Source organism: Limanda limanda, chromosome 16, assembly GCF_963576545.1.
Source record: "Limanda limanda chromosome 16, fLimLim1.1, whole genome shotgun sequence".
Taxonomy (NCBI): Eukaryota; Metazoa; Chordata; class Actinopteri; order Pleuronectiformes; family Pleuronectidae; genus Limanda; species Limanda limanda.
Window position 1 is genome coordinate 5,684,823 of NC_083651.1, and position 16,207 is coordinate 5,701,029.

Below are 16,207 nucleotides of genomic sequence, written 5' to 3' on the forward strand. Positions count from 1 at the left end.
TAGTGTTACACATAACATACAGTGCAACACAATAGATCATTCAGCTTTACTTTACATCATGGAATTCTGGGAAAGATTCATGGGAATAACCAGAAATGTTTCTATAAATGAAACCCCAGGACAGTGAATATAGAGTCAGTACAATTTAATAACCCATAAACGTCATAAAGTCTCATTTATTACAGCACACGATGTGACCAATAACATTATAAATACAGCAACATGACATCAGTGTATTAAAGCATCAGTGAAAGCTCTGGGTGAAGTTGTGTTGGAACAGAGACGCGTTAAAGGCTGAGTATTGAAGCTGGAATCCTCCGGCTGTGACTGAAGCATCAGACAGGAACTTCAGCGTCATCACGTTTCCTGTGAAACAGAAAAATATCAAATTGGTGAGTCGGATGTCGACAGAAATCTTTTACCTGTCTTCAAATGGAAATATTTGAAGTTGATTTCTCACCTGTGCTGATGATATCATCAGGTAAATATTCACCACAGAACCTGAGAGGAAACAGAGGAAACAAAAACAGAAATTCAATTGTTTTTATAGTTTCTCAAACGTGAGGATTTTCTTTATCTTACATTATCACATCTGAATATCTTGATGGTTTTTTAATTGTTGCTTGGACAACACCAGAATCCCGAAGACGTCACTTTAGGTTTTCGTAACGTTTGATGGTCATTTTTACATTTATTACTTGATAATTTGAGAAAAAAGTTGTTGCTTTCAGACACACACTCCAGAGAATGTCCACAAATCTTTTTCCAGACTTGTTATTTCACGTATGGGGAAAGAAACAGGAGATTTTCTGGGTCGGACGAGTTCTTCCTAAACCTTAAATCAGACGGACATTTACCCGACGAAGCATCAGGATCAGTGTTTTTAATCATCTCACCTCCCGACAAAGCCTGAGACGTCGTCGTAGCTGTCGAACGCCTCCAGGTAATCGGCCATGCACGCCACGTCGTCCTCCACGTCGAACTCCAGGAAGCGGAGGTGTATCCTCTGGCCCAGGCGGACCCGGATGTGCCAGTAGCAGATCTGCTCGTCCTGGTACTCCTCGGGGAAACCGGGGGAATGAATGACCTTCTCCTGCTCTGTCAGCACTCCGCCACACTCCTTCGCTGTGACACACGACAGGTTCATCTCTCGAATACGTGTTTTAATGCTCAGGTTGAACTTAAATTCACACAGACCCAGGTTTTTATTTGGATCTGAACCAAATTTCACACAAGATCCATGAACTATTCAGGTCAAAGAAAGATTCGATGAAAACAAACCTGTCAGCATCTTGACTTTCTAGTGTTTACTTGCAGACATTGAACAAAAAAACCTTTATACTCCTTTTTTATATACACACAGTGCCCTATAATTACAACCACACTTGTCATATCACTGCAGTAACAGGACTCCTGTCAACTGAGGACGTGGATAAACTCATTCTCGGGCGAAACGATTCCCCACGAAGCTGTTCGGGAGTCAGCTGGTGGGATTGGGCAGTAGTTGGTTTGGGGGTCTGTCTCTTGCGTGTGAGCGCTGAATGAATTCAGAGCAACAGAAGGAGGAAATCAAACACACATGTGGAGGCCGGTGACAATGGCATCAAAAGCTTCTCCAGCAGTTGTCCTGGAGGGATGTGAGCTTTTCTCTACTGTAGATCGTTAAAACAGTGAGTTTCATGTTTTATTTAGACGGAGAAATGGCTCCAGAGCTGATGAATGGATGCACATGACTCATGTACCCAGCAGAGGATAACAAGTGATAAAATAATGTAGTTATATGAAACAGCTGCTCCTCCTCTAAACCCCATAAATGATCTAAATTAAATCTGATTTAATGTCAATTTCCTGAACATTTAAAAATGTCTCATTAGTAGTTTGACAAGGAGCAGTTTATTTTTCAATTGTATAATGTAATTTTGATCCGAATTCTCTAATTGAAAGTTCCAAGTTGCTGTAATCATCATTTTATATTAGTGGAGAACCAACAGATTTATCAACCGACTAACTCTGAAGCTCCTCTCAGCTTTTTGGAGCTTTTGTTTTAAACATACTTATACCACAACTTTTTATTTCCTTGGTTCACTCTCACGGCTTTCACCACTTTGGGTTTTCTGTGAAAATCTAGAAAAACTTTCAGAGCATTTAGCATTTAATATGAGGTTTGAGTAAAAAATTGAGAAATGCAATATTACAATTGTAGATGTGTTTTTAAAAACTGAGATAGTCCCTTTGTTTGTAGTTGTTTTGTGTGTATGTTTGTCTTTGTACATGTCGGCCATGTGAAAGACACATTGATGTCCCAGCCCACAGTTCAGAGCTGTGGTTTTGGAACTGTCTCTCAGGTCAGATTGTGTCGTAGTGTCTCCTCCAGCTTCTTATCCCAACTCTGACTTCCTGCTCCTGGTTTATTCCTGGTCTTAGCCTGATAAGTCACAGGGTGGAACTCAGACTCTCATGTGGTCCCTCCTGTTTCACTTGAAACAAGGTGATGACAAAACCCCGAGTGAGTCTGTGGAGTCTCAGACCTGATGACTAATCTTAACCTGAGGGTCTCCACCCCCCCTCCCCTCTGACTCTCAACCACAGCCACACAGTCACCACGAGTACTGGGAAGTTTTACGGGAGGGAAAGTATCGGTAACACAAATACTCACAGTTTGGGTTGTAGCAGTACACGTCCCACTTCTCGCTCTTGTTCAGCCTGTAGCCGTAGTCGATGATTCCCACTTTCCCAAAACCACAGTTGGCCCCGGGTTTGACGATGGGATATCCAACACGTCCTTTATCAAACCATCCAGCTGCACACACATGGAAACCTGAACAGAGCAAAACATCTGTTGAATGTTTAATGCAGCGACGCACGGTCGATTAACGGTGATTTGTCCGGTCGGCTTATAAACTAAAACGTCTCTGAACATTAACTTGAGAAAATCCAGATGTGAGAGTATAGAAGATGAGCTGTGATTAGTAGAAGTAGTGAAGGTTGTTTTTTTTCTCAAACTTAATATTAAGATAAGAAAGTGAAGCATGATGTCTCTCTTCATTCCAGAGGTTTGAGAGCAGAACATGATTTTGATTTCACATTTAGATTAGCTTCACTCGAAACCCTGCGCTCACACTCAAATAACTCCAACTTGTGCTAAAACTGTGTAGTGACACTAAAATGGATCCGCCCTTGTTGTGGGTGCGCTAGTGTTACGTCTTTAAGAGGCAGATACGGGAGTGCATGAACCTGGTTGGGACAATTTCAATTGCAAGTGCACAGGTTGCGTTCAAGCAGAGCAAATCTAAGCAGAAGCAGGAGCTAGTCGAGTGCAAGCGGAGGGTTTTCAGTGAAAGCATCACAAAACCTGATGAAGAAATCAGTAAGTCCTGTTCTCAAACTGAAAGACCACCATCAACTCCCAACGTCTCCTTAGAATAAACCTGGATAAACCCTCTGGTGACGGCTACAGGATGTGTTTAGTTTGTTCTTGTTGCTTCAGGGTTAAGTTACAATCGGCCGGTGGAGTCCTGATGAAAGACGGACCTCCCTGGTGGAGAAGCTCTTTAGATCCTAATGTCAGGATTCAAGTGTCTGAGCCATGGGAACAGTCATAGAACCACGAAGGTGTTAACAGGTTTCACAGTTGTCCCCTGACCTTTAATCTTTGCACATCAGAACCTCTGCACGTTAAAAGCATTCCAGTGAGTTGAGACGTGCATCACGACCGAAACATCAGAGATCCGTCCGCAGATGTTACGTTTCATTTGCTTCACGGGAGGAAAGCAGGATAAACACTGCCAGTGTGTGTCTGCTGTGCATTGTGGATGTGTTTGTGCGTTGCAGGTTGCCACAGACCTATTTGGCGGGCGGCCTCCAGCTGTGCGTGAGTGGCCAAATCCCCCCCCTCGTACTTGCAGACGGCCTTGGCCTCTTTATACGTCAGCTGGTATCTCCCTTTGCGAGACTCCCGGTGGTAAACTCCAGCTGCTTGTTCTGTCGCAGAGAGAAAACAAAGAGAGGAGAAACAAAGCTGCTGAAGAACAAGTCCCAGTTACATCAGGCACGTTTCCAGAATTTTTGAAAATCCCCCCCACTCGACTTATGCGGCTGCAGTGGAGCCGGTGAAGAAGCAGATTAACCGTGTGACATTCTCTTCATTTTGTTGGAAGTTCAACAAAAGTGTGGTCACTTGCCTAATGGCCTGGTTAGCGGGAGGGCGTCTGCTGATCCTGTTTTGGTCTTAACACATGCATGACTGCAGGAATTAGCTCCGAGCTGATGTTATGATTTGCTTGTGTCTCGAGGTAAATGACCTTTATTTTAGCCGATTCTAACCCCGGTGGCTTCAGTCTCATTTGATTTAGGTCTGACTTTTGAAGCTGCTTCACAAATGAGGCCTTCTGACCTCTGAGGGATTCTGTGAGTGAAACTTCTCGTCCTGTACCTGCGAACACCTCCTGTCCGACTTATGTAAACGCTCTGCACCTGATCCGGGTATGAGGTGAACTCATTAGTGATATGAAACACGTTCTCCTTCTACAGTAGCAGGCGTTAGCTTCACCTCATAAAAACATAAAGAACAGGCTCCAGAACGTGAGAGGGAGCAGTTAAACTTGAGCAGAAATGAAACGAGACTCTGTGGTGAAAACCTCGTTTCAACAGAAGCAGAACCTGAATGAAGTCATATTCCTCCACTGGCCTCTTTCGGACCCTGAGCCAGGTCATAAACAAGGAGTGTGGACAAGGAGAAGCAGCTGGACTTTCCCTGGTCTCTCTGTGGAGACACGGTGGGAAGTGTTCACAGTCGCAGCTGGAAACTCAAAGCAAAGACCTGATGGCTCAAAACTTTTTAATTCAATTAGCTACTCGTTATTCTGATTTCTATGATTTACAAAGTCCTGCTCATTAAACATACAAGGTAAATACAACTGTTTATGAAGCCTGAATATAAGTGGACTGTATTTATTTAGTTTTTTTGACTAAGTTTGACACAGATATAGCTGAACAACAAAATAGATAGATAGATAGATAGATAGATAGATAGATAGATAGATAGATAGATAGATAGATAGATAGATAGATAGATAGATAGATAGATAGATAGATAGATAGATAGATAGATAGATAGATAGATAGATAGATAGATAGATAGATAGATAGATAGATAGATAGATAGATAGATAGATAGATAGATAGATAGATAGATAGATAGATAGATGATAGATATATAGATAGATATATAGATAGATAGATAGATAGATAGATAGATAGATAGATAGATATATAGATAGATAGATAGATAGATAGATAGATAGATAGATAGATAGATAGATAGATAGATAGATAGATAGATAGATAGATAGATAGATAGATAGATAGATAGATAGATAGATAGATAGATAGATAGATAGATAGATAGATAGATAGATAGATAGATAGATAGATAGATAGATAGATAGATAGATAGATAGATAGATAGATAGATAGATAGATAGATAGATAGATAGATAGATAGATAGATAGATAGATAGATAGATAGATATGGTACGATAAGGTTGGATAAGATTGATGCAATATGATCTGAAATATAGAATACTATAGATAAGACAGATCTGATATAATAGATACTATACAATAGATATGATATGATACAATCCAATAAATACTTGAAATACAATACAATATACACAATGGAATTAGATACAATACGACACTTTAACATTAACTACGACACAATAGATATGATAGAAAAACACAACACACTATACACAATGCAAAAATATAAAAATACACTCCAAAATGCTAAGGCATAAAACTTTTCAGAATAAACATAATATAATCATATCAAATCTGCTGTTTACAATATGCTTACAGGATATAACAGTTATTTTGGAGCCTAAATTTGAGTTGTTACTCGACCTCTTTCAGCTCAGTGGAGAGAAACGGATGAAGTCGTGCCAGCGACATGTTTCTACAGCAGCAAGAAGAAGGGAAAGATCTTTACCGAGCCATATGGAGTTATGAAATATTCCGTTCCTGAAGCCCCACGCCTGCGTCTCCTTCAGCAGGAGGCCGAGTGTCCAGAGCAGAGCGAGGAGGTGCATCCTGATCCTGCTGCCTTTCTCTCCAGATGTTTCCAACAGCTCCCTCTCTCCCTCTCCCTCTCTCTCTCCCTCCCTCTCTCCTCTGGCTTTATAAAGGAAACAGTGGGAGCTGCTGCCTCCCAGGAGAAGTGGGCAGTTCCCACTGAGACCAGTCACCGACTGCTGCTGCTCACTTATCTCATTACTCACATTGTTCTACTTTCTGTTGGCTGGAGATTTTATACTTGGAAGTTACAGTTTATTCTTACTATGTATTCAAGGTATTAGAATATAAATATACTTGACTTTAACAGATTGAAACATCTTATATACTTGATGCCGTGATGATTAATAAGGATTAATACTATATTTCCAGTTTGTTTACTCATCACACACACAAATTATGTTAACCCACTGATAATACCTTTACCTAGAACTTTCAAAAATTACAAAACGATAGAAGCAATAAAAGTACAAGAGAATCTTCATCAACATCATCACATCAATTTGTTTATTATTAATCTGAATCTGCCAAAACAACTAAAGTTGTCAGATACATGAGGAATTAACTGGAGGGGAGTAAGAGTTTAAAAACTCTTTAGTGGGACTAATAGGTATATCTCAGAACAGTCAAGCTTCTTCACCTTTTCATGTTATGTTATAATGAAAAAAATCTCTATCTAGACTTTATTTTACATTCAACTCTGTAGTCTGACAATTCTGGCACATTTATTTAAAAGGATGTCATCTGTCATCACAATTTAAGTGAAGCTCATGTTCTTCCTATTTCATCTTTGGTCTGAGTCTCTGTGGTGAATATTCCACTGATTGGTGATGATCTGGATAAAACACACTGAGTCCAGGTTCAGATCTGGGAACAGGGAGAGAGAACCAAACTTTATGTAGAACTTTTCAAAAGTTACAAAAAGATAGAAGCAATTAGAGTAGAAGATGATCTTAATCAACATCATCACATCAATTTGTTTATTATTCATCTGAATCTGCCAAATTTCTAAAGTTGTCAGTTACATGAGGAATTAACTGGTGGGGAGTAAGAGTTTAAAAACTCTTAAATGGGAATAGTGAATATATTCAAAAACGTTTTCAAGCCTCTTCACCTTTTCATGGTATGTTATAATGGAAACAATCTATATCTACACTTTATTCTACATTTAAATCTGTATTCTGACAATTCTGGCACTTTTATTTAAAGGATTTCTTTATTTTTTATTATAAATAAATCTTGAAATATCACACTTTCATCACAATTTAATAGAAGCTCATGTTTCTCTTATTTCATCTTTGAGATCTTTCTTCACCTCGGTCTGAGTCACATCTGGGAACATCCGCCCCCCCCCCAGCGGCAGCAGATATCTGTGGGATTCATCATCACCATCACAAAGCATCGCATGTCGTCATGGTGATAAGATATGTGGAGTCCCTTCAGTATAGTTGCTCAACAGCTCAGACCACAGTGGGGGTGGGTGGGTGGGGGGGCTGAGGCTTTACCAGATGTTACGTGTCTCCCACAGCGTCATTAACAGGGAACACCACCAAACCATGTGTTTACACAGAAATCCTGTGTGCCAGGTTCAACCCCCTGAGATGATGAATGTGCTGATTCGGACATTTTGTTCTCATCAAAACAACAATCGGGAATTTACCAATGTACAAATGTACAGTTACAAAATCTGCTCTTATAAAGTGTTTAGATAGAGAGAGCGAAAGAGAGAGAGAGAGAGAGAGAGAGAGAGATAGAGAGAGAGAGAGAGAGAGAGAGAGAGAGAGAGAGAGAGAGAGAGAGAGAGAGAGAGAGAGAGAGAGAGAGAGAGAGAGAGAGAGAGAGAGAGACTATTAGAACATGTATACCTCAAAACATAAGACAAATAAATTTTACAAAACCATATTTAAGAATCGTAAACGCTTTGATTCGTCTGTTTGGAGAACAACTCGTCTTTTTCGCAGAATCACAGGTTAATGAGAAAGGGCAAACACACACACACACACACACACACACACACACACACCAATGGCTGCTGGGTAAAATTGTCCTGAATTGGTTCCAGATTCTGGAGGAAATGATCTGTACCTTCTTCCCACTGCGCCCTCTCTCCCTCTCTAACCCAAGCATGGAAAGTCCGTCTCAGACGCAGTAATTGTGACAAACTGTAAATTACAACTGCATCTTAGGGATTCGTCATCATTTCCATGCGCCGCTCCACCGCAGGAGGGCAAAGTGTCAACGCACAGGGTGGACTGTCTCGTGATTAATCAACAGCTCGGTTATTCATTCTGCTGACGTCATGTCTGTGAAACATGACAGAGCTGATATGAAAACTCTCATTTCTTCATCTCAATTTAGCAACATCAGTGTGTGACATGTTCCTGTGAATGTAACTGGATTTATGCTTCTGCGTTGGTGGACGCAATTTGTATTTAAACACATTTAATTGATTAAATGTGTCCTTGTGAATCAGTTAAGTTGGGAAACTGAATTAATCATGTTTACAACCTCTTCTACGCTGTGAGAGTTAAAGGTTGAAGAGGAAACAGCTTCACTAGATCACAAAACAGGTTGTAACACTCTTCATCTTGTTCGTCCTCGTCTTCAAATCAGAACCACACATTTGCCCTGAAACTGCTCAGCAACCACACACAGAAACCTTGAGTTAGAGAAACGTTTTACTGGAACTGTTTTGTTTTCATTCAGCTGAAAAGCCGCGGCCTCCTGCTGCTGGAAACACATTTAATAAAAGCAAAGTCGGAGAGAATCAAAACATTCCAGTTTCCGAGCTGCTAAACCGGAACTGTATGATAATTTACCATCATAGTCATTCCATCCATTAGTCATATGGAAATAATCTTTATACCTCAGCTCCTAAGGTTAAAATCAATATTCTACATTTATAATGGATCCAATGAAGCTAGTGGAGCATTTAGCATCTGAGGCTCCTTCAGGAGGAGGTGGAGACCAAAAACAGAGCAAAAACGAGGAGGAATACTGGACACAACTGCAGATTAGTGATCATTTTAATGAATATATCCCATAATAGTTCATAACATAGACTGTATATAACGATGGATGACATGAAAGGGCCCCAAGAGTGAAGCCAAATCATCTTGATCACCCCCTGGTGGCTGGCTGCAGTACAGGCTATAAACTCAATCGCCTGTTTATTGTTAGAATTTAAAGTAACGGTTTAATAAATGTCCTCAAAGTTGGTTTCAGTCATTTTAGAAAGTTCTTATCACACTGATGTTTGTTCCAAGTGTATATTTTTAGGATAAACATGGTATTAAACTGAGACGCCTGAACGAAGACTCGTCATTACATCAAAACGCAAGATGGTGGCACCTGAATATTTTGGCTTCATTTTTGTACAATGGGAAGAAGAGGAGACGCGTCGTCCATCTTGATATACTGTCGATGGTTCACAGGCACTTTGGAAAATCAACATAACGATGAAAACTTGTCAGCGTGTTTCCACAAACACATCACTTCAGCTTTAAAGTTCCCCTCAGTTATTCTCTTACCTTCCGGTATAAAACCTACATGAGTATAAAGGTGTTTGTTTGACTTTGGTTGTGACAGAGTCAGGAATCTAAAGCAGACGCAGGAAGTTCTGGAGAACATGTGGAGCCTCCGAAGCCTGCGGAGGAAGAAGAGCCGCTGCCTGGCCTTCTCCCTGATGGAGTCTGTGTGATGGGTCCAGGTCAGGTCCACTGATGTGGACCCCGAGGAACTTGAAGGTGCTGACTCGCTCCACCGGGGTCCCGTTGATGGAAAGGGAGGCGTGTTCCACTCCTTGTCTCTTCCTGTAGTCCACGATCAGCTCCTTAGTTTTGTTGACGTTGAGAAGGAGGTTGCTGTCAAGATGTCAGGACTCTGACCTCCTCTCTGTAGGCCTTCTCATTGTCGCCAGTGATCAGGCCTATGACAGTGGTGTCATCAGCAAACTTGATGATGGTATTGGAGCTGAGGGTGGCCACGCAGTCATGTGTGAACAGGGAGGACAGGAGAGGACTGAGCACACAGGCCTGGGGGGCACCGGTGTTGAGAGTCAGGGTGGAGGAGGTGGAGCTGCCGATCCGCACCGCCTCTGGTCTGCCCGTCAGGAAGTTCAGGATCCACTCACGCAGGGCGATGTTAAGCCCAAGGTCTCTGAGCTTGGTGACGAGCTTCAGGGGCACAATGGTGTTGAATGCTGAACTGTAGTCGACGAACAGCATTCTCACATATGTGTCCCTCTGGTCCAGGTGGGAGAGGGCAGTGTGGAGGGTGAGGGAGATGGCATCTGCAGTCGACCTATTTGACCTGTAGGCAAACTGAAGAGGGTCCAGAGAGTCAGGGAGGAGGTGATGAAGGGAGGGATGAGGTAATGAAGGGAGGGATGAGGTAATGAAGGGAGGGAGGAGGGGATGAAGGGAGGGAGGAGGTGAGGAAGGGAGGGAGGAGGTGATGAAGGGAGGGAGGAGGTGATGAAGGGAGGGAGGAGGTGATGAAGGGAGGGAGGAGGTGATGAAGGGTTGGACCTGCCGCTCAAAGCACTTCATTATGATGGAAGTGAGTGCTACTGGGCGGTAGTCATTCAGGCAGAGGATTTTAGTTTTCTTGCGGACAGGGACAATGATGGTCTTCTTGAAACATGCGGTGACTAGAGACTGGAGCAGAGACAAGTTGAAGATGTCTGTGAACACATCTGCCAGCTGATCTGCACACACCTGGAGGCCATCAGGTCCAGGTGCCTTGCGTGTGTTGATCCGGTTGAGAGATCTCCACACGTCTGCCCTGGATATGACGGGGGGGGCAGCGGTCCTCCTGGGCCTCTTGGATCTCCACAGCCGGGGGGCTGCTCTCAAAGCATAAAACGTGTTCAGATCCTCTGGGAGAGATGCAGACACATCATCAGCACTGCTGGTCTTAGCTTTGTAGTCTGTGATGGTTCTCAGTCCAGCCCACATGTTCCTAGTGTTGGAGCCCTTGCAGTGGGACTCCACTTTGTCCCTGTAGAGTCTCTTAGCACTGCTAATAGCACTCCGGAGCGCGTACCTGGACTTCCTGTATTCCTCCAGATCCCCTGAGATGTAGGCAACGGTCCTTGCTTTGAGTTTAGCTTGGACGTCACCATTAATCCAGGGCTTCTGGTTTGGAAATGTTCGTACAGAAATCCTGGGTACGACCTCATCGATGCATTTGCTGATGTAGCAGATGACCGCGTCCGTGTACGTGTTGATGTCATCATCCTGGAACACGCCCCACTCCGTCGTGCTGAAGCAGTCCTGAAGAGCCGAGTCTGATTGGTCGGACCACCGCTGAATGGTCCGAGTCACCGGTCTGTCACGCTTGAGTTTCTGCCTATAGGAAGGCAGCAGCAGAACTGAAACGTGATCTGATTTGCCGAATGGGGGGCGGGGGAGGGCCTTATACGCACCCCGGAAGGGAGTGTAAACATGGTCCAGCGTGTTCGCTCCGCGGGTCGGACAGCTGATGTGCTGATGGTATCTCGGCAGGACTTCCCTCATCTTGGCGTTGTTAAAATCCCCGGCCACAATGAACGCAGCCTCGGGCCGTGATGTCTCTGTCCTGTCGATAACCGCATGCAGCTCGTCCAGCGCCAGGTTGGTGTCATCCCGAAGAAATAATCTCCACATCCGAGCACCACAGATTGTTCACCATGAAGCAGACACCTCCTCCCTTGCTCTTCCCCGAGTTAATTGTCCGGTCCTGGCGGTGAATGGAGACCCCCTCGGGAACAATGGCGGAGTCCGGGATCGATGAGTCGAGCCAAGTCTCCGTGAAAACCATCACGTTACAAAACTTGATGTCCCGTTGAAAAGCCATCCTGCTACGAAGTTCATCCAGCTTGTTATCCAGGGACTGAACATTAGCCAGAAGAATGCTTGGTAGAGGAGGCCGGTTCTCACGTTTCCTCAGCCGGACCAGGACGCCTGCTCGGAACCCTCGTTTCCTTCGTCGTCGCCTCCGTGTTCCAGGTATCGCAGGTAACCAGCGCCATGGGTAGTCTCCTTTGTTTGTTGTTGGTGGCGGTGAAAAAGTGTTTTTTATCCTTAACCCGATGGAAAGAAGTTGTTCTCTATCATATGTGATGATAGGGCTCGCTTTACTGGAGTGCACAATGCAAAATAAAGTAGAATAAATAACAAAAAGATAGAAAAAAGAGCAAAGCTGTGGGAGAGCGCGAGACACAGCAGCCATCCTCGGCGCCATCGTCAATCGAGTGTAGTAGCATTTAACATTTAACAACATGAAAGCATCCTGTTATTAACAATTGTATGTCTTTTTTAATGACCAAAAGGTCAAATTAATTGGGGTACAATGATTTCTTATTGGCATGTTTCAAGTGTTTTCGTTCCTTTCTTAAGTTACAGTTATTAAATAAAACTTTTTTCTGATATTCTTTGTTTTTGTCCTTCCATAATAAGTAATGTATAAAGGCCATACATCAACCATCTCCTGGAGACCTGGGGGCTGATTTGTGTATAAAACTTTTTATTTTTGCTCTCCCGGATGGTGGCCATCTTGGATTTTGGGGTCAACAGGATGTCTTAATGTCAAAATGATGTCAGAATCACAATCTTCATGGTCAATTTACCACAAAAAGTGTCCTCATACATTATTTTAGGTGCTCTGGTTAAAAGTTAATTTGTGTATCAAAAATTACATTTTCGCTCTACCAGATGTTGGCCATCTTGGATTTCGGGGGTCAAGATGATGTCTAAATGACAAAATTATGTCAGAATCACAATCATTATGGTCAATTTACCCCAAAAAGTGTATTCATACATTATTCTAGGTGCTCTGGTAAAAAAGTTACTTTTACAAGATGGTGCCGGCTGCCATTTGTGATTTGGCCCTCTAGCGACAAATGCCGACATTTTTGCGAGGGACATGGGGGGTAAATCTTTTATAAAAGGTGTAAAGAAGTCAAATCAGTCGTCAAAACATATTAGCCAGAGAATGGTCACGGAATTGAGGTCCCTGACCTGACTAGTAGTGTCTGATTGTATCACTGATTACAAGGCAAAACACCTGATGGTGCAAAGGGAATTAATGACACATTGTAAAGGTCACCGCAGTGCACTTTATGGATCAAAAAAAAGTTACATATGTCATTGGTCAGACACCTTAAAACTATAGGAATGAGGAAATGGATCTATGTATGTATTTGTTTATTATTTGTGTGATTGTTTATTATTTGTGTGATTATGTAAATATGGGGTTTTTGTAAAGGAAATGTGTTAAATATGGGGAAGTGACGTCCCGCCGAGAGGTGTGTGTTTTTTTTGGAGCTGCGGGCGGGCGGTGCGGCCAGTGGTTCGAGGAACTGGATATATCATTTACAACCGAAAGGATTTTTTTTCTCTGGAACGGGATTATTACCTGGGTGTTTTTTGTAATGGCTTATATCGTGGACTGAACATTTTCTGGGCACTGGAAGGGGGTGAGAAAGTGTGGTCTTTGATTTGTTTGCGGCACTCACCTCGCCACACCTGCAGACATTTTTGTTTTGGACGTTTGTTGGGGATTATGTTTGGACCTGGGGTGGGAAAATATTGTTGTTTGAGTGTGTGTAAATAGCTTGTTTATGTTCACGGGTCCGCCAATGTTTGCGGGCACGAGCGCGGGGGGTTATTGGTGTTTTGTGTAAATACAGTATATAATAAGCAACCTGTTTGAGTGTTTTCCGTTTATATATATATTTAGTTAATTTTTGGTAAGACCGATCACTAGGTTATCGGTCCAATTAGGGATTTTTCGTTTATGTTAACTTGTTCAGGCAGCGTGCAACAAACACAGTGGGTCGGCTCCGCCCGTGTCCTTTAAATTTAATGCGTAGTAACTTTGCCCTGGGGTTGAAACAGGGCGATTTGTTACAGAGTGGTGGCCAGTATGGGGACCAGTGGATGATAAAATTAAAATCGATATCGCTGTGTACGGAGCATGTGCGTTTGTCCCGAGGAGTTTTTTTCTCCCGTCGGGCTTTTGTTTGTTTCAAGTTAAAATAACACGGGCCGAAAATTGTGTTTGATACAACGAATTCTTCAGTATCACGGCACTTTACGGGTTATCTATATTTCATTAAGAATTAAGTTGCATAACTGTGTTGTTTTTTCCAATAACTGTATTAGATATTCAGTGACTGTTAAGTTTAATTAATTGATTTGTGGCATAACTGTGTTGTTTTTTCCAATAACTGTATTAGATATTCAGGGACAGTTAAGTTTAATTGATTTGTGAAGATTAGGATCAGAGCAGGGTAGCTGTGCAAACATGGCCTACCTATATATAAATATCTCTATACATACATGTATATTGCAACTACAGTACAGTGAATACATCCTTTTATTAACGAATACTGCAACATTAAGCACACATTTCCCTGAGGGCTTAGCTTCACTTGTCAGTTAAAATGGCGGCTTCAAGGCAGCAGGGGTCACCCAGGTGTGATGATGCACCTGAAGAGAGCTCACTGCCCCTCATCGATTTGGCTCGAAATATCCCTTCTCCTCCTGAAGATGACAATTATCGGCATGTTACCTGTAGACACAACCGCAGTGGCCTCAGTGAGGTAACCAGCATGCTGGAATCGATGTATCTTGACCCCCAGGATGAGGATCAACATCAATCAGAGGACAGTGATGATAATGGAGCCATTGGAGTGGAGGAACATCTGCAGGACTTACAGTTAAAAATTGAGTCTTTGGAGAACCGGTTTAAGGAAGCAGCCAATAGTACGCTCAATTGGGAGGAGGGGCTCCGAGCAGCAATTGATGCAATGGCTAAGGAGGCGAAGGAGTATATTGACACAAGGCTGCAGAGATTTGATCAAGCTCTGGTATCCTGCCTGCAGCGGAGGGATAAACGGTGGGATGAAGAACTTAAGAAGACCATCAACAAAAGCCGGTCTTCATGGAAGCCTGTTAGTTTCTCCACTCCGGCTGTGGTCTTGTCTGCCGGCCGCCAAACGTCTGTGAGAGATGGTTCACTCCCGGCCTCGGCCGCAGCTTCAGCTAAACCACCTATTAGAATGGAGTTTCCCCAGTTTGGTGACTCGAGGAGTTCAGCTGATGTCACTGATTTCATCGAACAGTGTGAGAACTTTCTTTCTTTAAGACCACTGAGTGACTTTGAGTTCCTGGGCACCCTTAACGCCGTTCTAAAAGGACCAGCACGGAGCTGGTGGTTAGCCGCTCGCAGCAAAATAGCTAATTGGGAGATGTTCAAAAATGCATTCCTGGAAGCTTTCTTGCCCACTGATTACCAGTCGGAGATTGAGGAGCAGCTCCGTTCTAGTGTGCAATCACCCGATCAGTGCCTGAGGGACTTTGCCTATGATCACCGGGCACTGTGCCTGAAGTGGAGTTCTGATATGGCAGAGGAAGAGGTGGTGCGGCGAATCCTCAGATCGTGTAATCCACGGCTGGCCAGTGGCCTACGTGGCATTGTGACCACAGTCGACCAGCTGGTTAAGGTGGGGTCTTTGATCGAGAAAGACTGGAGCAACTCCAAAGACTATTGGAACCGCGTTCAGCAGTCCCACTCTTCAGACCGTACTAGCAAAAAATCCAGCAGGAAACCTGAACATGGGCAGGGCCGTGGACATGGTGCGGATGTGGCATCGGTTCTGGGCAGTCCAACCCTCCTGGTGGTACCAGTAAGGATCAGAGGATCACACGGAGATGCCGTCCTTGACTCAGGCTGCACATACACATTGATGAACAGAACCTTATGGAACAACCTAAGGAGGGCTGGAGAGACTCTGAACGTGAGTGAAGTCCCGAGGTTCGTTATGGCCAATGGACATGAGAGTAAGGCTCTAGGGAAAACTAACCTGCTCCTCACCCTCAATGACACTCATGTCTCCATCAGCATTCATATATTGAGTGATGATCAGCTGTATATGCCTCTACTACTCGGGTTAGACTTTATGTGTGCAAGCCAGATAGTCTTAATGCCCCACCTTAGGAAGTATGTCATGCCAGGGGGGACAGAGCACAAGTTTTTAACGAAAACCCGGGATGCATTGCAGTGGGGGTTTCAAGGCTCAATAATCAATTTTTACGTAGCAGTATTTGAAGAGGCTAGCATCAAGCAGCCAAGTCTAGTAGAGGCT

The 16,207-nt window shown here is 43.3% G+C and overlaps 1 protein-coding gene across 1 annotated transcript; it reads right to left on the reverse strand.

The window, feature by feature from the left end:
* Window positions 1–244: 244 nt before the first annotated feature.
* tnfaip6 (tumor necrosis factor, alpha-induced protein 6) lies at window positions 245–6,092 on the reverse strand. The gene is made up of 6 exons (XM_061089063.1): window positions 5,993–6,092; window positions 3,844–3,981; window positions 2,657–2,818; window positions 897–1,125; window positions 461–501; window positions 245–366 (listed from the first exon to the last, which is right to left on the reverse strand). Exons 1-6 carry the CDS (start codon window positions 6,090–6,092, stop codon window positions 245–247), a joined length of 792 nt encoding a protein of 263 aa, XP_060945046.1.
* Between the last annotated feature and the right edge of the window lie 10,115 nt (window positions 6,093–16,207).

What these genes read in the sequence shown, in the direction of transcription:
- tnfaip6 (XM_061089063.1), bottom strand. Translation starts at nt 6,092, where the DNA reads ATGCACCTCCTCGCTCTGCTCTGGACACTCGGCCTCCTGCTGAAGGAG. An exon ending in GGAGGCCGCCCGCCAAATAG is followed by an intron (nt 2,819 to 3,843) that starts GTCTGTGGCAAC and finishes TGCTCTGTTCAG; the next exon opens with GTTTCCATGTGTGTGCAGCT. An exon ending in TGATGATATCATCAGCACAG is followed by an intron (nt 367 to 460) that starts GTGAGAAATCAA and finishes TCTGTTTCACAG; the next exon opens with GAAACGTGATGACGCTGAAG.